The sequence below is a fragment of the Euwallacea fornicatus genome, chromosome 23 (assembly GCF_040115645.1).
Source record: "Euwallacea fornicatus isolate EFF26 chromosome 23, ASM4011564v1, whole genome shotgun sequence".
In the NCBI taxonomy this organism is placed as follows: domain Eukaryota; kingdom Metazoa; phylum Arthropoda; class Insecta; order Coleoptera; family Curculionidae; genus Euwallacea; species Euwallacea fornicatus.
Window position 1 is genome coordinate 1433551 of NC_089563.1, and position 24144 is coordinate 1457694.

Genomic DNA, 24144 nt, shown 5'->3' on the forward strand with positions numbered 1-24144 from the left:
ATAACGTATTGTATTACTTTTCAGAAATATTAAAAAATAAAAGCAAAAAATAAGATTTCTAATGCGATACTCAAACTGATTTCTTTGTTAATACCATAAGTTCCAATCTTCTCTTAAGTTAAACAAATTTTAAAGTTGTGGATAACATGTAATATATGTAGCATCCGTTCTTAATTTGTAACATGGACTAATGAGGGTAAAGCACCATTACAACATTAAAGAAAGAGACGTAATTGATTTTATTGCTTCTTTAGTTAGTGAAATTGATCCAACCTATGAGAATTTTGTCCTGTTTGCAAAGGACGGTATAAATTTGTTAAGGAAGTGATTAAAGGTTTTCAATTAAGGGAATTACTTTTCTGGAATATGTTCCTGTTTCTAATGAATAACATTTTCATTCAATGGTTCCACACATAACAACTGGAAGGAACTTTAAGTTTGGAATTTGGAGCGTTTACGCAGAAGTAGGTAGAATGAATATTAAGTAGTTAATAAACCCACAAACAGGAAATTTGTGAGCAAATTTGTTTTGCAGTTATTCTGCTGATTGCGATTCATTATTACGAATAGGTAGGAAATGAAATGAGCATAAACAGTCACCAAATAGAGCATATAATCGAAGAAACGATCAAATTTTATTTTTTGTTTCATTTCTTCAATGATTATGTGGCTGTATAAGTTTAATTTTGATTCCTTTAGTCAGGGTGTCCCAGAAACGGTGATAGAAATTAATATAGCCTGGTAGCGGATAAAGCAATCAACGATTGAACTAAATACAGGATTAGGTACGCAACTCGTTTATTAAAAAATGTTGGACTTCTCAGTATTGCAGCCCAATAAGATTTGGTTTCAGTTTAGAATCGACCATTTTGAATGCAAGCAAAATATTTCCAAAACGGCGACATTTACGGTATAACTGGAAGTGATGTCATATAATAAATTTTGGATAAAACACCTTAATTTTTTTAATTGTTTGCGCATCTCCGCAGGCAAAAATTGAATCGCTCTATTATTTAACTTTGTAGCGCTCAATGCGTTACTGTACCATTGTTTCCAGGCCACCCTGTATATGCAATCGTAACCAGTTGAATAATCGCAACCAGTTGAACAATCGCAACGCACATTATCTTGTAAATTTCAATTTTGTAATTGCATTAATTACTTCATATTCTTTGTCTCTAGTTTGGCGCACACCCTAAAGGTTCAAAACTTAAAGTATTTTTCGCAGAAAATAAGTCTTCTATTCAATTAAAAGAATTTTATAGTTGCACATAGGAGGCAATGTATGTAACGACCGTTGTTAATTCTTAACGTGGATTTAACCGGCTAACGTCCCATTAAAACGTTAAATAAATGGAGAAGTAATTGGTTTTATTGCATTTTTAGCTAGATGAATTGATTCCAAACACCATGAGACGAGTCCAAAATTGAATACGTCGAATTTTGAGCCATGATTTCAAGTAAGAACGTTTTAATTAGATCTCTCGTCTTACTCTTAGGTATTACAGATGCAAATGGGGCAGAGGTTATTTGCGAATCGCGATGGTGTGTGGCCGCCCCTCAAAAGGTTTCATAATTCCCGACAAAATCTTATTTAAACCTGAAGACCTCACAAATGTCTCTTTGCAACTCATATTCTCCACATAAAATCTTTGAGAGGGAAGTGTCGTTGTGAAAGTTGCGCGTCCTCCTGTTGCGTAGTCGGCGCGACCGTTTAAAAGCCCAACTTTGGAACTTGCAAGTACAGTATATACGGTTTACCTTAAACAAGAAAGAAATACTTCAATTATTAACTTGTCGGTAAGGGGAGATTTTACGTCGACAAATCGGATTTTTTGCATCTTGCAACTTACTGTGCACTTACGCCTTGAAGTTTAAGGGTGATTGCGAGCATTCAGGCTCCTGGACCGTGTTATAGTAAGTATTAATTATACAGTTATTTCGTGTTTCGTTAATCCTCAGTATCTTTCCCGTGAAAAAATGTTACAAGACTTTTGCCTTATGATCATCTTAATTCCTATTACTGTGTTCTCTGTGCAAATGGTGATTAGGAGTTTTGAAATGATTTTTAATATTATTTCAAAGAAAAGTCAAAAGACACCATTTAAGAGTTTAACTTGAAATTATTTTGTAAATTTAATAATTTTTTCTCAATTAATGGATTGACTTGTCGCATAATAATTGTTAAATTCATTTAGCGACTTCGTTTTCGTCTAGATTATCCTGGACATAAATATATGCACCTTATGCAACTATTTCTACCATGAGGTGTCTTTTGTTACAAACAATTTTAAAACATTTCCCAATTTTAAATTATTTTACACTTAATATAAAAACCATTCCAATTCTAAATTAAAGTAGATCATCTCCATTTCTCTTGCAATAGAAAATAGAGAAATCCACAGTATAACTTTTCTTTTGGATCATTGCTTGTGATGTTGCATTTTACGCAGATCATTGAAGTGATTAGTTCTAAAAATAATTATATAACATAGGTTTGAAGTTCTAGTATTTACTCCTCAGCAACATCAAAACAAACCTAATTAAAAATTGTAAAATCATTAACTTAACACACTATCAGTCATCATATTAAATATTTAATTTGTATAAAATTGTGTATAAAATTCCGTGCCTTCATCGATTCTAGAGAATTTTTTCACATTTTTTTTAATACATTTTTTATAATTGTTCTTTAATTCCTGAAATTTTAGATATGCTTGAAATCATATATATAGGGTTCCTTAAGCAGCCCGTTCATTGAAAAATTTTTGACCACCCACCATCGTAGCTCAATGAAATTTGATTTTACGCTAGAATCGATCATTTTGAATCCAACCAAAATATTTGCAAAATGATGGCACTTCCGGTTACAGCGGACACAGATACAAATTTCCTTATTTTAAATGTAACTTCCTAATTTTTTTTGTCACATTTGAATTTTGCGTTAAATTATAAAGCTAGTTTATGTAAAGTGTTTTAAGCCTGAAATTTACTGTCCCCGGGTTATGCCGGGAAATTTGAAAATTTTGTGAAGGCCGAATTTCGCAATCGGTGGTTCGAGGCTCAAAAAGGACCTGTCCAGAATTGGTTCAGAAAACCTTAATAATATTTTGTGCAAAATTAAGTTCTAGTCCCGAAAATGCTTTAAAGTACAAGATGTCCCGTTTGAAATAAGCAAATTATTGCGATTCGAAGACATGTCTCGGGGGTTATGGAAAACTTTTTGTCAAATTGAAATACTTCGGAACGTAACTTATTAGGGCTTCTTTGAGCCCCAAAACGCTGATTCCAAAATTTGCAGTTGTTAAAATTTTGAAATTTCTCGGTATATCTCGGAAACAGTAAATTTCAAGCATAAGAGACTTCATATAAACTAGCTTTATAATTTAACGAGAAATTCGTACGTAATAAAAAAATTAAGAGGTTTCATTTAAAATAAGGAAATTGGTAGCTATTTCCACCATAACCTGAAGTGTCGTCGTTTTGCAAATATTTCATTTGAACGAGTAAACATCGTGAGAATCTCTGGTGTTGTTGTTTGCTTGAATTCCCGCAGTGATAAGAAAATACGAGTGCTGTTTCTTTTCTTTTCTTTTCTTTTCCGATACTTAAATACTGTTAATATAAATGAATATTATTTCTAAAAAATAATACTCGATATTTAGCCGTAATGTCTAAACACTTGGAGGCTGTTTTTGACTACAAGAGCAGCCAAATAATTAAACCTATTGAAAGAATGTATTCAACTGAGCAAAATTTAATCGACAAGAATGTGACGTATTCAGCAGTTACCAAATCAAGAGCTAAGCCAAACATTTCCCAGGAAAGAACAAGCAATAGTATTGCATACGGAACCAACCCTCAAGCTGTTTGGTCATGTAAGCACTATAGGGAATCTGGTTGAGCCTAAAAATATTACATTTGCTTCAAAAATATCTAACAATAGAATTTGCATATATCTAAAAAGTGAGGAAACCGTAGCTAAACTCATGCAAACTCAGCAAACAGTGATAATTGAGGGAATCCGACATAGCTTTAGAAGACTAGTTTCTCCAACCAAAAGAATTATAGTTTCTAATGCCAGTCTATTCATCCCACATGATGCTATTGAAAATATAATCAAAAACCTAGGACTTCAAATGGCATCGCCCATATCGTTTCTAAAAGCTGGTATTCCTGGGGATGAATACAGGCATATCCTAAGTTCTCGCCGATAAATGTATATTCAACCACCCACTGAGGATTTTCAACTACAGAAATCTGAGTTATTGCACTATGAGGAAGTAGATTATAGAATATTTTTATCTACTGATGAAATGGAGTGCTTTTTATGTAAAGAGCAGGTCATATTGCGAGCAAGTGCCCAAATCCACGAACCACAGTTGATAGCAATGAGAACACTAACTTACAAGAGGAGTTAGGCGCTCAGAAGGAAATACAAGAGACAGCAACCATAGGACAGCAAAAGAGGCAACATTCTAGCACCTTATCAATCCTTGATTGGGAAGAAAATGACATTGGGGAATGGAATTTAATGCCACCACCTACAACCAAAAAATAGCCGAAAAAGAAAAGAAAAATCCTCTCAGCGGTCACCTGTTCGCCCCTTTTGAATAATAGCGAAAGTGTAATAAAGGAATGTTATGAATCAGCTGTCAATGATTTCATCCTACCTTTTGACACTTTTATAGCTTTTTTGGAAGACACGTTTAACAATGAGGATCCATATAGCGAAGCCTGTAAATTCACAACCAATGTCAAACAATTACTTGACAATGTATATTCCATTTATCCATTTCTCCAGGAGAGGTCTATTAAAAACAGGTTCACACGACTGCATAAAAAACTGAAAGCAGGCATAAACATTGAGGAAACATCGATAGAGAGTATTGCATCTACTTCAGAGGAGGAGGACACTATGTCAGACAGTTCCCAACGGTCGAATATCTCAGCACGATAACAACCATAACCAACATCTTCAAGATTATACAGTGGAACTGCGATGGATTCTATCCACGCCTTGCTAATCTACAACAACTGATTGCGGAACATCTACCAACTATTGTCTATCTACAGGAAACAAATTTTAATGAAACTCATAAAAAATCCCTCAAACATTATCAGGGATATCACTATTTGCGAACAGGTTGCGCTCGAGCCAGTGGAGGAGTTTCAATGTTCATCTCGAATGGAAATTTTTCGGAACATTTCCCAATAAACTCCGAACCGGAATTGATAGCAGTAAATGTATGGTGTCCTAATAAGATCACAATATGTAATGTCTGCATTCCCCCAAATTATCCACTCATGGAGGCTGAAATAAGTGGAATCATCAGCCAATTGCCAAAACCGTTTGTTCTTCTCGGAGATTTCAGCCCATTATGGGAATCGGTCCACACATCAGGAAGGGGGAAAATTAGTGAGAACATTATAAATGTCCGTAACATAAACCTCTTAAATTCAGGGCAATCCACACACCTTAACATCTCCTCGGATACACTCAGTGCGATAGACTTAAACTTTACGGATCTAAATATAGCATCTCAACTAAATTGGCAAACTCTGGACAGTCTATATGACAGTGATCACTTTCCTATTCTGATTTCTAATAATACGACCTCCGAGCCATATATAATTGAGAGGTGGAACCTATCAAAAGCAAAATGGGACAAATATTCTGCTGAAACAAGAATGCAAAGTACACAAACCCAGCTCTCGGAAGACGTCCAAACTGCAACAAATCAACTAACAAATATTATACTTTCCGCAGCAAATAAACACATTGGCTAAAGGAGGGTGGACCGCTCTGGCAGGAGTGTTCCATGGTGGAATGACCTCTGCAGTACATCTACTAAGGATTGCAAAAAAGCGTTAAACAGATACCGGAGTATAAGAACTTTGGAAGACCTCGTTAATTTCAAGAGGCTAAGAGCCCGAGCTAGGCGTATAATAAGGGAAAGCAAAAAACGATCTTGGGAGGACTATGCTAGCTCCATAGTGTCTGATACGCCGCCAGCGGAAGTGTGGACGAAGATCAAATGCATTCGAGGTCAAACTATCACCCACAAAATAAATTCTATTAAGCACAATAATCAAACCATCACAGATGACCAATCCATTGCGGACATATTGGCCTGCTATTTTCAACGGAAATCAACGAACCAATCTCCACCACAAGAACTATTCATATCACAACCTAATCATCTCCAATCTTCAGACAGCGTGGATCTACCATATTCAATGGCAGAACTCACCTTCGTCCTAAACATTTGTAAAAACACAGCAGCAGGTCCCGATAATGTTCCATTCATACTGCTGAAAAAAGTTTCATTAAAGTACCTTGGGAAATTGTTGATGCTTTATAATAAAATCTGGACATGTCAACTATTCTCCGCCTCGTGGAGACAATCCATCATTCTGCCATTCAAGAAAAATAATATCTCTCCTCCAAATGAAAAAGACTTTCGGCCAATATCGTTAACCTGTATAATGTGCAAGTTAACGGAGAAGATGGTCAACAAGAGACTAGCATGGTATCTCGAATGTAACGAGATCATTAGTCAGAATCAAGCTGGTTTTCGCCCTCATCGCAGTACAGTAGATAATCTAGTTCTTTTGCAGTCAGAAATAGCTAACTTCATGATGGTTAATAGAGAAGTTATTGCTGCTTTTCTGGATATAGGAGCAGCTTTTGACCCTGTCTGGAAACCATTGATCTGCAACAAACTTCACAGATGCCATATAACCGGAAATATGCTGCCTTACATTAAATATTTTTTAAGTGAAAGAACTGCCAGAGTTTTGGTTAATGGAAAAATGTCACACGAGGTCTTGTTAAGAGGTGCTGTCCCGCAAAGAGCGGTTCTCAGTCCCACATTATTTAACTTAGCCATAATGGACATTTGCAAGTGTATACCACCACCAGTTAGACACTCACTATTTGCTGATGATCTAGTGGTGTACTGTTCAAGTACCAATACTGAGTCGACTAGTAAGCTAGTCCAGAATGTAATGAATAACCTGAAAGTTTGGTCAACTAAAACTGGTTTTTAATTTTCCATAGCAAAATCAAAGGTCATGCTTTTCAGCCGCAGATGTATACCGAAAATTACTTTGAATTCAGACGTTCTGCAGGTGGTTCCAGATCATCTGTTCCTTAGGCTAATTTTTGATACTAAGATGAACTGGAAAAAACACATCCTTTATACCAAGACTAATTGCATGCGGCGGATGAGTATACTAAAAGCTTTAGCACATCAACATTGGGGCTCTAATGAGCAAATACTCCTGAGGTTATATAGGACGCTTATAAGAAGTGGACTGGATTATGGTTCTTTTATATACTCAACGGTGCGAGACATACTTGAAATTGCTGAACCCAATACAAAATACAGCACTTAGAATTTCTTTGGGAGCATACCGATCTAGTCCACTGGACTCGCATGCCTATGAAGCGTATGAACTACCATTAAATCTGAGAAGGGAAAAACTGCTCGTGGATTACTTTGTGTGCACTATCCTCCTTCCTATCCAGGAAATCCTGCAGCAGTAACATTTAAAAATCAGCTCAGACCGGAGGAAACATGGAAACGGCCCTACTCCGTGCCTCAAATATTGCACAAGCTGTTAAGGAATACTAATTATCTAAATATCCAAGGAATAAACGTGGTTGAAACACCCCCATGGATGGAGGAACAGCCGGTAACGCAGGAGACACGGAGGTTCGATGGGGGAGTAGAGGCAGTAGAAATCAGACCCATTTTGCTAGAATCTTGGATGAGAGGTGGCAGAATATATGGACCCTTTCAAATACCAAACTGTCACGCATAGAGCCACTGATACGTACGGCAAAAGCCCTAGGGCTATCCAGGAAAAGTAATATAGTGATACGAAGATTGCGCATTGGGCACACAAGAATAACTCATAATTACCTAATGAACAGAGAAGCGTCACCGCAATGTGTCCACTGTAATAGCCGTATTGCTGTACAGCATCTTTTAGTGGATTGCCCACAGTATTCGAATAATAGAGTGATACATGGGATAGACGGTGATATTCAGGATATCCTCAGGATAGACTCCATAGCGCAACAGGAAAAATTCATACAGTATATAAAAGCAATTGGACGCTATAATGATATATAACAAATAGGTATTTGATATTTAAATTAATGCTGTGATCCTTAGTGCCAATGGCCAGTAGTAGTCGAGGCATTTAAATTAAAAAATATATATATATATATTTCATTTGTAGTCAAAGTGATCGATTCTAGCGTTAAATCAAATTTCATTGGGCCACGATAGTGGACAGTAAAGAATTTTCTAATGAACGGGTTGAATCGCTGATCCTGTATATCTAATTGTAGAGATGCCCAGAATTTCAAGACTTAAAGAAGTATTACAAGAAACGAATAAATAAAAATAGAAATTAAAAAAGAGAAAATGCTCTCAGATTGATGAAGGCTCTGAATTTTACAATGAAAATTAAATTTTTAATATGAAGACTGAAATTGCACTAGCTTTATATTACGATTTTTAGTTGTTTTGTAATTTTATAAATAAAAAACGAAATAAAGATTGGTTTTTAATAGTTATTTACAAAGTTATTTGCTTTGAAACGTGAACTGATCGAAATAGGTATACACAAAACCATAATAGAAATAGTGCTAACCAACTTGCTGATTATCAGGTAAGGTCTACAGCAGTGCAGGGAAAACATTAATTAATATAAACAATTTCCTTTGCAATGTGATATTACACTTTCAGTTTAGTGCTGACACATATATGAGATTTTAGGAGATGGAGACACTTTAATGGAAACCAAATCAAACGATTGCAAACACCTACACAATACCACATTTCATTAAACTTGTAACATGGTTCTTAATGTCAGAATTTTGGTTAACATTTCCGCTGTTATCAACGTTTGAATTGTGTAAACAAGTTTAAGTTGTAATATCAAAGTTGAAAGAACGAGCTCAAAGGAAGAAAAATCAATGACTCAATTTTCTCCTCTTTGTTTTTTCATTGTTACGTCTTCTAAGCCCAAAATAAACGATCCCATGCCTCAAAATGTGGAATTTTAACACAACTTCAAAAATGTGACTGTATTAAAATATCTCGCTTTTATGTAGCAAATTTGCTGTTAAACTAACATTCCAGCCTCATGAACCTCCAATAACCCTGCTATGAGCCAAATCGCCACCATGTGTCCAGCTCTGGTACTGTTTTTGCTCCATTGCCTAATATCCCTGAAGGGGGCGGCGGCTGTGCCGATCGAAACGTCGCAGCTTGAAGAAGCTAATAGAGTGGTTGCGGATAGGAGCAACGATGACTATCCAGATTACCAAATCGGGGTTCGATATGACGAATATCCGGTAAGCCTCTTTTTGTTGTGGTTAAAGAAATTAAGAGTGATGGGTAAGCATATGAGTGGGAGGCTTAGGAGAGACGTAAATACGAGGGGTCATCAAAAAGTTTCAGGACCAATGCTTAAAAACTTTATGTAAAAATATTAAAAATTGTTCAACGTTGTTTTGTTCAAAGTACTCCTCTTGGTGACGTAAGCATTTTTTCCAACGTCGTGTCCACTGCTGGAAGGGTCATTAGAACTATTCGTATGGAATGGCGTTCAGTTCTCCCCACGATTTTTCTTTAATCTTTTCAATCAAATTAAATCGCCGCCCTTTCGCGGGTGTATTGCGTTTGGGGAATAAGAAAAAGTCCGCAAGCACCAGGTCTGGTGAGGAGGGAGGCTGAGGGATGAAAGTCATGCCCTTTTTTGTGCAGAAATCGCGAATAAGCAACGCAGAACGAACTGGTGTCTTGTCATGGAGCGGCACTCACTTTCCATTTCGTCACAGCTTCATTAAAAAAATATTAAATAAAATTATCGTTTTAATGAAATTAACAGAAAAACGTTCATTTTCCATTTCATTTAAATTCATCTCGTAAAATATCGGAAAAACGCGAAACACGCAATGCTCGTTCTACAAAATCAGCTGTAACTTCGCGAAAACGAAAAAAACCGAGCATCGAAAAAAACAATGGTGCTTGAGGTGAGTTATGCGAAACCATGCTGCCAGTCGCACTGCGCTTCGTTGCGACGTTGCCTGGTATTTCAAAAAATCCTACAACTTTTTGATCACCCTTTATATGAGCGTTCACACGTTATTAAAAACCAATTGAACGTAAAAAATTCTCTCAGAGTTGAGAAATATACGACACGAAATCAATTCTATTAGTTCCGTTTTGATGTGGTGCGATAACAACACGTGCCAGAGGGGAAAGATTTTTATATTAATGGCGTTTTTAGGCTAAGATATTTACTTTCCTCAAGGCAAAAATTATTATGTCGGGAATGACACGTTCCTGAGATTTACAGACTTCTTTTGGCTTCGACGTAATATAAAAACATTCTGATGTAGGAATCGCACAATGCAACTTCCATTCAAAAGGACCGATAGTGGCGAGAAATATGTTCTGATCATTATATTTTCTGTTTGTGTCCAATTTACAACTTCAGAAACGTGTCAATTAATTTTCCATGCACGCCTGCACATTTTATCCGAACCGCTCAAATATGCGTATTGAAAGTGAGGAAAAGTCCATCTATTCTAGATCGATTCGTCACACCTCTTATTTGGATAAAATTGGTGTATTTTGGATCCAGGGGCCGTAATTTATCACGTTCTGTAGAGAAATTGTTGGACGAGAATCATCGGTCAATGTCCACTAAGTGTCCATTGATATGTGGGCATTATTGAGATATATTTGCGATAAATATAGCGGGATCTAAGAGATGTGGCGGTATTGTTATCAAAAACATCTCTCAAGAGGAGCTGCTTTTTTCTTATTAGTTTCTCTAGACTCCTTTTTAAGTCGCTGTTTTTTTTACTACCTACGTGTTTTCCTTAATGGGCTACCTCAGCGGATTCTGTTATTCGTTTTTGTCTAAATGCGAACCTGCATTTTATGCTCTTGCAAAACTTAATTAAGATCTGCCTAGTTAACCAATCACGCCAGTGTTTTGAAAGTTTGAAAATATCCTCAGGACACTATTCTATTAAACCTTAAGACATTTTAAGGAACTTTGAGATGTAACATGGGAAAGAGCGTCTGATGCGTAACGGTTATCATGAAAGGAGGTTTTTTAACTCAAAATTATTCTCGAAGGACATTTTGCTTCGGAACTCTAATAGCCCTTTCCCAATTCCCTATTTGTTAATAAATCTACACACTTATTATTAAAATTTTCCAATCAGGAGAGGGTCTCGTGCGGGATAATAACTACTTACTGATAAAATTTGAAACTTATTATGTCTGTATAAAAGATCTGGGGAATTAAGGGATGAAACCGCCCTTTTTAAGGCGCACCCACGCTGTCCCCGTTAGAAACAAAATAAAAAACTTTGCAAATAGATTTTCCAAGTATTTTTAAACGATTTCTTGATTACGTTTCCTGTCCTACTTTTCAGGTAAACAATTATAAAGAGCCTCTTGTCGTCTGGTTGTTAATATTCCGAGATAAACAATTTACAAAGAAACTTTCAGAGAAGATGCTTGTAGTCCATACTATGTTGAAATTGTCTCTTTTCTTACGAGGAAGGCTTGATTGGCGGTGCTATTCTGAGAGTTAAAGAGTGCCTTTTGCACATATTTATTAGAACCTAAAGTATTTGATATATCGACTCGTTTGTTGTTGTGGTATAGATATATACACAGCTAACTTATTTTCGTGATGGAAAGAATACCTTGTTATTTGATCATGATCTAGTTGAACTGGTCGGCACTACGCTCTCATTAATCTCAGCACTGAATGCATCCAATTTGTCGCTAAAACTGATTCAAAATCAAATATTCAGCCGACGTTTTCGAAATAAAGATGGAAACGAAACGAGGGAAAAGAGGCGAGGAAGCAGAGGGCAGTTTACCCATAATTCAACCTTCCCCCCTATACGTTCTTAATTAAAAACTCTTTCGGATTCTGTAATTCTCTTTTTAATCTCTAGTTTGCCAACCTTAACTTGGCAACAGGTAAAGTAAACTATCGTCCATCTGTAAACCAATTTTTTAAATTCGATTTTTTTTTCATATAACAACATAAATCTGATAAAATGTATTAAATTAATTATTATTTAAAATTAAAAATAAATATATTCATGTTAAGGTTTATTTGTTCAATGTGTTTAAATGCTATATGCCGTATTTTTAGTTACTTCGCAATATTTGTTGTTCATAGAGTTTAATAATTTTTTAATATAATCTTCATACATTGAGTTCCATGTATTTTTAACTTTTTTGAACAAACGGTCTATATTTGTTATTCTTTTCTCATGAATTCTTCTGTTAATTTCATACTTTAGGTTCTCTATGTGGATCAGATCGGTGCTTTGAGCCGGTCAGATTCTCGTATCGACGTTATGTACGGCCAACCACTCTTTAATTAATTTGGAGGTATGCTTCGGATCATTGTCGTGTTGGAACACCCACCGACGGCTCATATTTACTTTTATCCAGACCAGCAAGTGATTTTTCGGAGTATTTTTATAAGCATGTCGATCTGTAATAGCATTAATATTTATTAACGGACCCATGCTAAACCCTCCGAAGCATCCCCAAACTAAAATATCGCTAACTCCACCTTCAACCATTGATTTCCGATCCAACAAATTCCGTCTGATTTCAATAGTTTAAATCGACGTTTATCTGAAAAAAGGATAGTTTTCCATTTTTCATTTTACCAGTTCACATGCTCTTTCACAAAACGCAATCAAGCTTTTGTATTTTTCTTTGAGATGAAAGGTTTCTTTTCCAATTTTCTCCCATATGAACCACTACTTCTTAATTTTAGTTTTGTGGTATTCGCTAATATTGAAACACGTAACTCTTGTTGTATGACACTTGCAATCATGAACAAATCCTGGATTGATAACATTTTAATTCTCCGTTACTTATCAAGTTTTGTTTTCGAGTATATTTACAAAGTTGATCTAACGTTCCTCTATTTTTAACTACAAATCACCCTTGGTGTTATTGATTTAGTTAAATTTCAATTTTTTGCAATTTTACACTGCTTTTAATTACTTTCAAATTTAGCTAACAGTTTTTTTTAACTGATGTGATAAATGAACATCTCTTGACGACTTGAAATATGTTGAGTCAATACTGTGATCAGCAAAGTGGATATCACGCACTAATATGATTGAATAAAATTGGTTGTTCTTCATGTGAACCCCAAGAAAAACAAAATAGTTTAAAAAAGGACCTAAACAAGTGTATTGAAAATATATATTATTACTATATAGAAGAAGCATGATATATATTTATTAATGCTAAAAAACTTACCTTTTTTGAAACATGCTTATTTTTAATGTTTAATTAGTTGCTTTACATATCAACGATGGTGTATGTCCTTGGACACTATTATCAGGAAATTGTTAAGTAACTATTTCTTGGACTGTGATGCAAACCGATAGTTCGGACAATTTCCTGGTTAATGGCCGCTGTGTAGATAGCAGTTCGTGTTTTTTGTACTTACCATATTTATAATGCCAATTTCAGCCTTTGCATACAGTGTGTTCACTTTGACGTGATGTACATCCAGTTCTTGTGGGGTATTACGAACTGTTGGAGATGCGAGGCAGGTTAATTAATAATCTACGGCAAAAAGCATTTAATTTTCTCCCAATAGCATAGAAACACGGTGAAAACAAAAAAAAAAACGGTAAAAAATCTTATGTATTATTAAACAAACGCTGGACAAATTTGCACAGAGAGTGTAAAGATGCCCCTTTATATTCTCTCTTTAATGAATGAAATATGCAGGACATAAAGCAGGATGGTGCTAGAGGGGCTAATGAAATAAAAAATCTGAGCTGAAAAAATGTATACGAATCTTTAAAATCTGCTGCGCCAATGAACTTTGCATTATTTCATATCCTGAATATTCTTCTTCAAAAAAGGAAATTTAAAAAATACATATTTCAAGACTCAACGGCTTACCGGGAAAGGTAAAAGCAATGGCCTTTGAAAATCATGTTAACAAAATGTAAACTTTCATCAAATATTATTAACTTTGACAAAAAGGCAGTAGAAATTTCATCTCTCGTTTAGTGAATTTAGAAATAAAATCGAGACGACAAGGATCTAGCTGCCTCATTACTTCCTAGTATAATTCCTGAAGTTCTCCTGAAAGGACTTAAAACATACTTAACAAGAATCCCTTGTATCAGTTCGGACAGATGCCCAGTGACGTCAGCGCATGTGTTATCGTGTGAAACGTCATGCAGTGGGAGGAAATCTCTATTGTGTAGGCCGACACAATAATAATTAATCATTTAAAAAGTTTAAAAATGATAACTTAAAACTCTTTTTTTTTTCAAACTATTGCTTGCAGTCTCTTACAGCAATTGCAAAGCTTATATTCCATAACGTTTATTTAGTCCTAGTTTCAAACACATGTTTTCGAGAAGTTTGCCTCCGCTGTTATTGGCCAGAGGTTTTTAATAGTTTAAGGGCTATTTGACTGAAGTACTAGAAACTTTATCTAGGAGATAAGTTTCAGGGGTACTAAAAACGTTTAGTTTTGGAAATTTAGATTACGTTCATAGGAGATATACCCAATTTAATAAAATTGTCTATTCTACAGGGTCTAATTAAAATGCAGGTGTTTAATAATTGTATTGTTTCCTCTATTAATTGCTGGGACGTAATAGTAATCAAATATTTGGTTGTCGAACTCAGGTCATTACTCCTTATTATGTTAATTGGTTGTCGATTTATTTATTCGTTTAATCGTACGAAATCTTTAATCATGTAAATCCGCATCAATATTAGCATATAGGTAACGATGTTTCACGCCAAATTAGCTCTATCAATCGAGATTTCGATTCGTGGGATAAACATCGCGACAATGACCTAATTTTCCACGTTTCTTACTAATTTACCTTGGTTGTCGTCGCATATCAGAGAAAAATCACTGTTTCATTCTTTCAGACATCCCTGAAAGGAAAAAGCGCAATGAAAAATGGTTTATTATCCTATATGGTGCAATATGAGCCGTACCCTCAAAGTGTTTGATAAAATGTTAATTTAGCCGCTTACGTTTTTTCCTGTCTATATTTTTGTGGAAAGATATTCTCATTTATCCTACATACAACATAGCAACAATAATGAGCCTGCGGTTGTAACTTATTGGCTATTTTTCAAGCTTCATGGGTTAAAACTATGCGTGGAAACAAGAGTGGGTTTGGAATATAGTCTTAAGTTCCACAAGTTGATAGATAGTAAGAGTTGAAATCGAGATTCTTGCAGTAAACCGTGTTTGCATCATATTGATTTGAATTTAACATGGTGAAAGAGAGAAGTCAATCGCGTGTACACATTAACTGTTTTGATGATTTAAAATTTTAAAAACCTGCCTATTTAAAGAAAAATATGTATTCAACCGACCTGAAAATTTTAAGGGCGAAGGAATTGGGGGGATGCTTTGAGATAGGTTCAAACGCTCGTATCCGCTCACTCCACTGAAAAATGGCACTTTGAAAATTTCGAAATTTTCCTGAAAATTTTTAAATGGTGGAGACACATTTATATTTTATCGTTTTGAACCATGAAAACCCCTATGGCAGCTACGAGGATAGTCCCAGAAGTACCCGACTAAACACTTAAAGAAAAAAAAACGGTGGAAAATATTTCGTTATTTCTCAACTTAATATGATTTGAGATTGACACACTTTTCCCCTCTATAACTTCTATACCCTGTTTTTAGTAAGAGGCTTCAAATATTTCGCCTCTTCATTATTGACAACCTCTTTCGACCGAGCCATTTTTTCAAGTTCGGAAATAGAAAATAACTCGAGGGGACTAAATTTGGCGAGTAAGGTTGGTGAGGAAAAAGTTGGAAACCAAATTGATTGATTTTGGTCATCACGATGACGGAAGTGTGGACTGGTGCGTAGATTTTGATGGAACGAGACTTTTTTTCGTCAAATTTCTTCGCTTAAACTCGGTAACGAATTTGTACGATGTTCTCTGTTTATTGTTTTTCCTTTAGGGAGATAATCAATGAAAATTGTCCCACGTGCATCCCAAAAACTAACACCATCACCTTTCCCGCTGGTGGGACGTTTTTCGCTTTTTTTAGAGCCGATTCTCCCCTTTGAGTCCACCGTTTTGATTGATTTTTCGTTTCAGGTGTGAAATCACTGACCTACGTTTCATCCATGTTTATGAATCGACGCAAAACTCCGCTTCATTGCTGCGAAACTTTGCCAAACACTCCCTTAAACTATCCTCACGCCGCTGTTTTTGTTCAATTGTGGGTAATCGCGGCATCCATCTTCTGTTCTCTTACTTCTACAAATACCGTAAATTGATAATTTCGCCAAATTTCAAACCTGTACAAATCATGTTGTCATAATTATTTCCCTTTCTGAGATATCTAGTCCTTTTGATGCTCATTTTTGCAATATTTTAAGCGTATCTTGAAAAGATACTTGGAACAGCACTTCCACGCTCCTGAACCTCTGTTTAAGTAAAACTTTTGACTATTAAATTTCCGCAAGTTATCTAAAATACATCAAATTGTAGCAAATATTTATAACTTGTGTTAAGCATAGAAACCTGAAAATGATTTTTCAGCTAATATTGTGTTTCAGTGGGACTCTCTATCTTAAAAGGCATCTTTCATTTCTAGATTGTCGATTTTGGACGGAATTTTCTTCACCCAAACTTAATTTTTTTCCATCCCAATCAAGTTATATGACCGTATGAATATTTTCATTGTTCCACATTCGCGGTAAATCCAAGAGGGAGGCAAAACGGACATAAAATGGCACTCAATGTGTAATGGCGCTACGACTCAAACATTACAACAATTTTAAGTCTCTACAGGGATTCCGGCTCCAAAAGGAGAACAAGTTTGTTGTCCTATTTACTCTCTCGAATTAAGATCGTTGACATTTGTACGGGACAAAAAAAATCCTCAGCGCGATTAGGAAAATTACCGGAAGGATAAATAACCTCGTCCCCAATTAAGTTGAAGCGTATATCGCACCCCATTCTGGCCCTATTAAAGATTGTAATTAAGCGATCAGCAGGGGCGTCGGGTAATTCACAGTACGATGCTTTGGAATGAGTTAAGACTATCTATATGCATAGACTGCTAATCTTATATTGAATTGCTTGAATAGCATAAAATTAATCACCGGTGGTAACGTGATACATCACCTAGCGCTTTTTGGAATTATAAAATTCCTCACAACATTATAACATTTGTGCAATAAGTCTACGCTCGCAATATTCGGGAAATTTTCCTGCACTGTGATTGGTCTCAACGCTCCTGGAAGGTCACGACACCATCTGATTCCGGCGTATTTTTGGAAACAAACCAACTGCACCACAGATATGTTGTATATGTTGAGGTGAATGTTTCATTTTTTTAATTTTTTTTTTGGACGAGGAACGCCTAATACATAAGTAGGGGTTGTTGGTCTGTATAAAATGCACACTGTTCTAAATTGATAACGTTCATCCTTTACTAAGAGCTCGAAAAAGTCTCGAGAAAAAATCGACTGTACTATAATTTTCACTAATGTGAAGATTTTATGGAAAACCGTAAAGAAAAATGTGCTAATTTTGTATGAATCTGCACATTTCTGGATTTTATTGTGTGTTTTTTTGCTCATATGTTGTTGAAATTTGGTATATATATATATGGCCTAAATATAGAAAAAATAATATTATTTTCATTTGCTACTGGACCGCGTCCATCATTAATAGAAACTGATGTTATTCCCCCTGATTTCTCCCCACTGTTGAAACCTCAATTAACGACTTTAGGAGGAATTTTACGATAATTTATAGGGAAGTCGGAGCGAGTTTTCCCAACCCGTGTTGCCTTGAATTAGGTGTCTCACACGAAGGACATTGCAGTAATCTTATTTATTTAATGCCTACGCATAAGAACGATGAATGTGTATGTTAAGTCTAAGGAGGCAATAAGTATCTTAATAAACTATAACTACTTTGCTTATTTGATGTACCGAACAAGTAGTTATTTGTTATTAAGCAAGCTACAATGAATATTTATATTTTTTAGACGATTGTGCCGAAAAAACGAACAGCACTTCTAGTAAATCGACTCATGGTCGCTTTGAAAGAGGCCTTAGAAGAGGAAGATAAGAGCACAGGTAAAAAGGTCCCTGGAGTATTTGGCAGTACCGGAAATTTATACTCGGAGGATGTTAGAACTGTAAGTTTGAGTGCATAAGGATTAATGTAATGTTTATCATTTGCATGGAAATTGTTTCTGCCGAGAATGTCTACATTCCTGAATAGCCTCAATTAACTTTTATAACACTAGTAGTGTTATGGTGTGGTTGCAAGGACGTGGTGGTCCATTGGTGCATTGATTTTTCCATTGCATAGAAACATATTTCGGCATTCCTTTAAAGGGAAATATGCCCGTTTGAAAAGAGTTTGAAAACGCCTAGTAAATTAAACCCCAGTTGAAAACTGCAATAAGTTGTTTGGGACACTTTACAGGCGTATTTAAACTCGAAGTTCTTAAAATCTTATTTGGTCCAGATAATTGTTTCTGTAAGGGCAAAATCAAGATGAACTATTTTTGCACATTATTAATTTTTTGTACAACCTTTACTCCTTCGTTCTCTCCAATAAATCATCTTGGAAACTTTTCCATTTTCCTTTACATTTTACTACTAAGGAATAATAAACATGAAAACAACTCTGTTCTCGGTTTACACCTGGCTGGAAAGTTAAACATCCAAAGCCAATGCTCAAAAGACTCTCAGAAACGAAATAGATCTTCACTCTTTATAAATATACGTAATTGTTTTTAGATGGATCTTCAACGTAGAGGACATCAAACCTCTTTGGCCAACAATGGACAGAACAAAGTAAGACTGTACTGGCGATGCTACTTTAACGCGGTTACTTGTTTCTAATTTTTTTAATAGCCACAACATATTCATTAATCTTAGTTTGTTATAAAAGATTTGAGTTTAATAGTGGACATATATCTACGTACGCCCTAAAACATGTAATTTTTAATCACCAAGTCATGGGCATAATGGTAATTAATTGCCCAAAGAGGTCAGAAACCTGGACAAGTTTTAGCGAATTTGTCTAGTTCCTAATTTTAGTATTTCCTTATTTTTACCAAATAATTTAAGTTTAGTCGTACATTTCTGTCATAAGTAACGTAAAGAATACTAATGTTTATCTACAATATTTCTGATGATAATTTAATGTTCATTAATCGATACTAACATATAATTCACATATAAATTTTTAGGTAAATTAAAGAATACTATTATAGAAAACCTTAATAAAAACATTTAAAAAATGCGAGGAATCCAATAGTGATTTCTAGTAATTTTTAAATCGTATTCCCTCACAGTCGAAGGGAATATTTTTACTGCAACGCCATCTATTTTAATTAGGCCTGATTATTTTTTGTAACCATATTCAGATGGCGCTGGAGTTTAATTTAATAATATAATCGGCCTGCTTTATTTTCACTAATTTTTTTTAATAATATTTTAAAATAATTACTTTAAATCAGCATTCGACTTTGAATTTTACCATATTGCACATTTGTACGTTACGGAATCATAAATATTCTAGTGTAGTTTTGAGTATTTAATCTAATGTTTTCAATGTAATGTTAAGAGTGTGTGATTCTATACCTATACAATATGGTCTATTCTGTAATAAAATCTGTGTTTAATGGTGCTATCTGTAATTTGAATGAAGAAATAAATTACTTACCTCATTCGGACTATCAATCCTTATCGTAAAGTTTAATATTAAAAGATGCTTAAATTTGTGGAAGATAATAAAATTCATATATTCATTTGCTCAGTTCATTAAAATAGTTATAAATGAATTCATATTTTTTGTATTCCTATTTGGTGCAAAAAAAAATAATTTCTCATATCGCATCATGATTCGCAATTTGCCCAGAATAAATGCGCAATCACTGAAATTGATTAGAGATCCGTACGTAATTCGAAAAAGTTGAATAATAATTGAACAAGTAATGAATTTTTAATTCATCGTAGTAAAATGCTGATTTGGTTCACGAATTATTTTTGTGGTAGTTACCGAGAAAACACGTGTATGAAATGGCGTCGCAAGAAGTTTGTTCGTCTTTAGATCTTTTCACATTAATGTTAATTGTTGTAAGATGAATAGATTACCTTCATTTCCAACACAGGCTACTACCAATTGGGTTTCAACACTTTATTCTTATTGTTTTTTAATTAGGTTTAGGCGGGTGAATTAAGTCAGGACCTTGGAGGTGCTCTGCAAGAAGTTGAGAAAATCCAATTATAAAAGTGATAATTGTATTCAAGTTTTAACAACGAATTACAATGTCTGATAGTAAATTATTTTGAAATACTTTTTAATTTCTTGTGGAAAAGAACTAAAGGTTTTATGCTTATTTAGCAATATTCATTGTAAGTTTTATTCTACAAGGGGTTTTAAAACACTACGAATAAATACAGTTTTATTTTTTCAATAAACAGTATCTTAACGATTACCATAATAAAATATACAAAATTAATTAAGAGTGTGCAAGAACTCATTTCTTGACAGTATGGCAAAGGAAAATAATTCTTATTTGCGTAGCAAATTTTCAACTGAATTATATTTATTATAAAAGGCAAATTTTGGATTCACTGAATTGTTCAAATAACGACTTTGATACTTATCTAACGAAATCGCAGGAAACACGAATTTATTTCCCTTTAGAATTAATTTTATTATGACACAAGTATTTATATACATTAAACTTGTATCTAAAAAAAATTAATATAAAAATACAGTGATATATTTTTGAAAGGCAATAATTTAGTTACTGGTGCTATTATTGCTGCTGTTCCTGCTAAGAAGCATGGAAAATTTGTCTGCAGTAATTATTAAGAAGTCGAGTATTTACCATACTAATAAAGTAGCTTTTAGTGGATGGTTTTATTATTTAATTCGTGAGGAATAAAGCAGTTGCCTATAATGATGATATTGTGAGTGCTTATTATAAATTCGTAATTAAAATTGTTACTTGTTATTATGTATTATACAGAAATGTCTATGAAAAGCTTTTGGGAAACTTGTTTGTCTGTTACTGAAACTTTTCAGAAAGTAGACAGGGTGTTTCCTAAGTACGATCTGTAACTTCAAGATACAATTACTTATAGTATTTAGCATGTGGCCGGAAAGCTTATATTCCGATATACAGGTGTTGAAAATAAAAATAAATATATAATTTAAAATAAATTTGGAACAGCCACCGCTAGGTTTTTAAAATTTAATAGTGATTATATATTGCCAAAGAGCTGTTTTTTTAGTATAAAGTCAATTTTATCGGCTGCCACTGGCGTAGTTAGACGTAAGCCAGTTGATGTTTTCGTCATAAAATGTAAAACATTAAAGGATTCTAAAAATTTTTTACTATTTTCGGGTTTTGCTAGCATTTTATAGTGAAAAAGGTGTAAATTTTTTGCCTAATTCTACCGTATTCTTAGAAAAATGTCCGATAACTACGAAGGATAATCAGAAAACTAATCATTTTCGACACAAAATCAAACCAGATGTTGGAAATGGCCATCTTTTGATAAAACGTATGATGCTAATTGTTTCATCATTGATGACTTCACTCTTTTAAAAATTCCTGTACAAATTTATATGACGTGTATGTTTCAATTTTTTATTGAAATTGCTAATTCTAAAAAAAAAATTATACGGTGTAACCAAATATGTAGGTTAACTATTAATGGTGAACATTTTTATGGCTAATTCTGATCAGATTTTCGAAAAATATCCGAAAACTGTTTGAGTCAAGTAACACAGCACTCAATAAGTCTTCGATTTAACACACATATGGCAACACTGTTGACAAACCCATATTGATTTCTGGACAGTACCAACCTTTAAACGATATATTTCAAAATTTCATAATATTCTGACGATTAGTGTGTAGGTCATAGAGATTATAGCGATCCGAATTGCTAAGTGTCCAGGATTCAGGGCGCTGTTTGGAGCTGCTCAAACGAGATAAAAGGAATCTTCTTGACAATGGACGAAACATGGATCCACTACCACATAACTGAATCAAAAAGTTCGTCGGCTGAGCGGACAGAAGTCGATGAAAAGCGTCCAAAGCGACCAAAAACTTAAAAGTCAGCTGGCAAGGTCATGGCATCCATGTTTTGGGACGCTTCTGGTATTTTGTTTATCGACTATCCTGAGTGAGGTAAAATTATCAATTGCGGATATTACGTGACATTATTGGATCGATTGAGTATAGGAATAAAGAAAAATGGCCTCACATGCAAAAGAACAAAAATGCTGTTCCTCGTCTCACAAGTCGATGAAAATTATGGTTAAATTGAATGAATTACGCTTACAATTTATTTCCCCATTCACCTTACTCTCCAGATCTGGTCCCTAGCGACTGCTGGCTATATTGCAGAAATTGAAAAGATGCTCCTGGGAAAGAAATTTGGCTCAAATGAACAAGTGATTGCCGAAAATGAAGCTTGTTTTGAGAGCGAAGACAAATCGTTCTACAAAAAAAGCATCGAAAAGTTGAGGAGCGTTGGAGTGAATGCATCACTATTTAATAACTAAAGACGACTTTCTAAAAATAAATGTTTTTCTTAATTAGACTGAAGATTTTTTTGAGTTATGTGTTATAATATATTTATAATTACCTACGAACTACCTACGAACTATAAAACTTTATCTGGTACTTTGCTGTTAGTCCTTAAATTTAATTAAAAATTTTAAGACCTGAAGACAAGATTGCGCACTATAAAAAGAATCATACAAGCCATCGGCACGGTGTTACGTTGAGGGTAGCAAAAACTTATTTAAAAAATGCTTATATCATAACAGTAGTTTTCTCTCCCGACTTCTGTTTGTCCCTAAAGGGACGATTTTAAACTCCAGAATTAGTTAAAAAAAAATTATATTGTAGCTTTAAACATAGCAGGGATTCCTATCTGGCACGTTCTCACATCCATGAAATTCTTTGAAAATTTATCACTTTAAAGAGATAATTTCGCACTTCGAAATTAGCTGAAGCTATTGGTTATTGGCGTAGTAGTTTTAAGAACAGGTAGGATTTTCATAAAAATTACCTAATAACGTCCAGAGAATTTTAAACTTTGAGTTAGCAAAATACATTAAATTCGTTGGCAGAGGTATCATGCTTTTTTTCCAAAAATCGCTCTACTTCATAAACCTAAAAATATATGTAGATTCTTAATTATAGCACTACGAGGTTCGTTGGGGGAAACACGTTCTCCCGAAGGACTCAGGGAAATAAACAAAAAAATAATTAAACCGAGAAATTAATTTATTATTAAAACAAATGTTCTTATTATCGCGTTATATGGCCCCGGTACGAAAGTTCAAGTTTATTAAAGAGTCAAAATTCTAGCACGAATAGTTTAATTTCCAAAAGTGGGAATTTTAATTAAATAATATTTTCGGACGTTTCTGTGGCACATCAAGATGCGTGTGTATGTGGTTGAATGCTTGGCATTCTTCTACCCTCAGTTTAAATATTTGGCTAAAAGATAAAACCCGCTTTTGACGACGGATGAGATGCAGAAAATACGGAAATTAAGACCACCCAGGAAGTTAAAGGATATAAAGGTCAAAAAGCGTTGACCCATGATGATCCAGCATACAAACTTTGAATCAATAACTATGGAACGTGCCTCATACACCTTTTCTCATAAACCGACTACCTAAAATTATTGTTATAAACCGGCATATTAAACGTTTGCACGTTATATTCTATGCACAGACGTGAGGCCTTCAAAGGGCAAATGGAGCAAACAATATCTAAGTTAGTTCTCGCTAGATCCCTGCCGCAGTCATCCTTATTGCAATAGCTGAATAACGTAAATAAGCTAATTGGCAATTAGACATAACGCAAAGAAGTTGAGTTCAATGGAGACACATCAAAGATGTCAGGTGGGAGGTGCCACGATACTTAAAGGAATCGCCACATTAAGCTCTTTCCTGGAAAATTTATGTTTTTTCACATCTGTCGGTTTGGATTCTGTTGTGGCATTTACGTTTAAGAAACATCTACTTGCAAATC

At 34.6% G+C, this 24144-nt stretch overlaps 2 protein-coding genes across 2 annotated transcripts in view; both read left to right on the plus strand.

Annotated features, from left to right (window-relative positions):
- Samuel (SAM-motif ubiquitously expressed punctatedly localized protein) overlaps positions 1-24144 on the plus strand; it is a 215141-nt gene that overhangs the window by 21090 nt on the left and 169907 nt on the right. The gene's annotated exons all lie outside the window — the stretch shown is intronic.
- Positions 1144-19797, plus strand: AstCC (Allatostatin double C). The gene is made up of 4 exons (XM_066295488.1): positions 1144-1917; positions 9162-9376; positions 18103-18255; positions 18866-19797. Exons 2-4 carry the CDS (start codon positions 9188-9190, stop codon positions 18968-18970), a joined length of 447 nt encoding a protein of 148 aa, XP_066151585.1. The 5' UTR covers positions 1144-1917; positions 9162-9187; the 3' UTR covers positions 18971-19797.

Coding starts and splice junctions, on each gene's coding strand:
- AstCC (XM_066295488.1), top strand. CDS start 9,188: ATGAGCCAAATCGCCACCATGTGTCCAGCTCTGGTACTGTTTTTGCTC. Junction 9,377..18,102: donor TTCGATATGACGAATATCCG/GTAAGCCTCTTT, acceptor TATATTTTTTAG/ACGATTGTGCCGAAAAAACG. Junction 18,256..18,865: donor ACTCGGAGGATGTTAGAACT/GTAAGTTTGAGT, acceptor AATTGTTTTTAG/ATGGATCTTCAACGTAGAGG.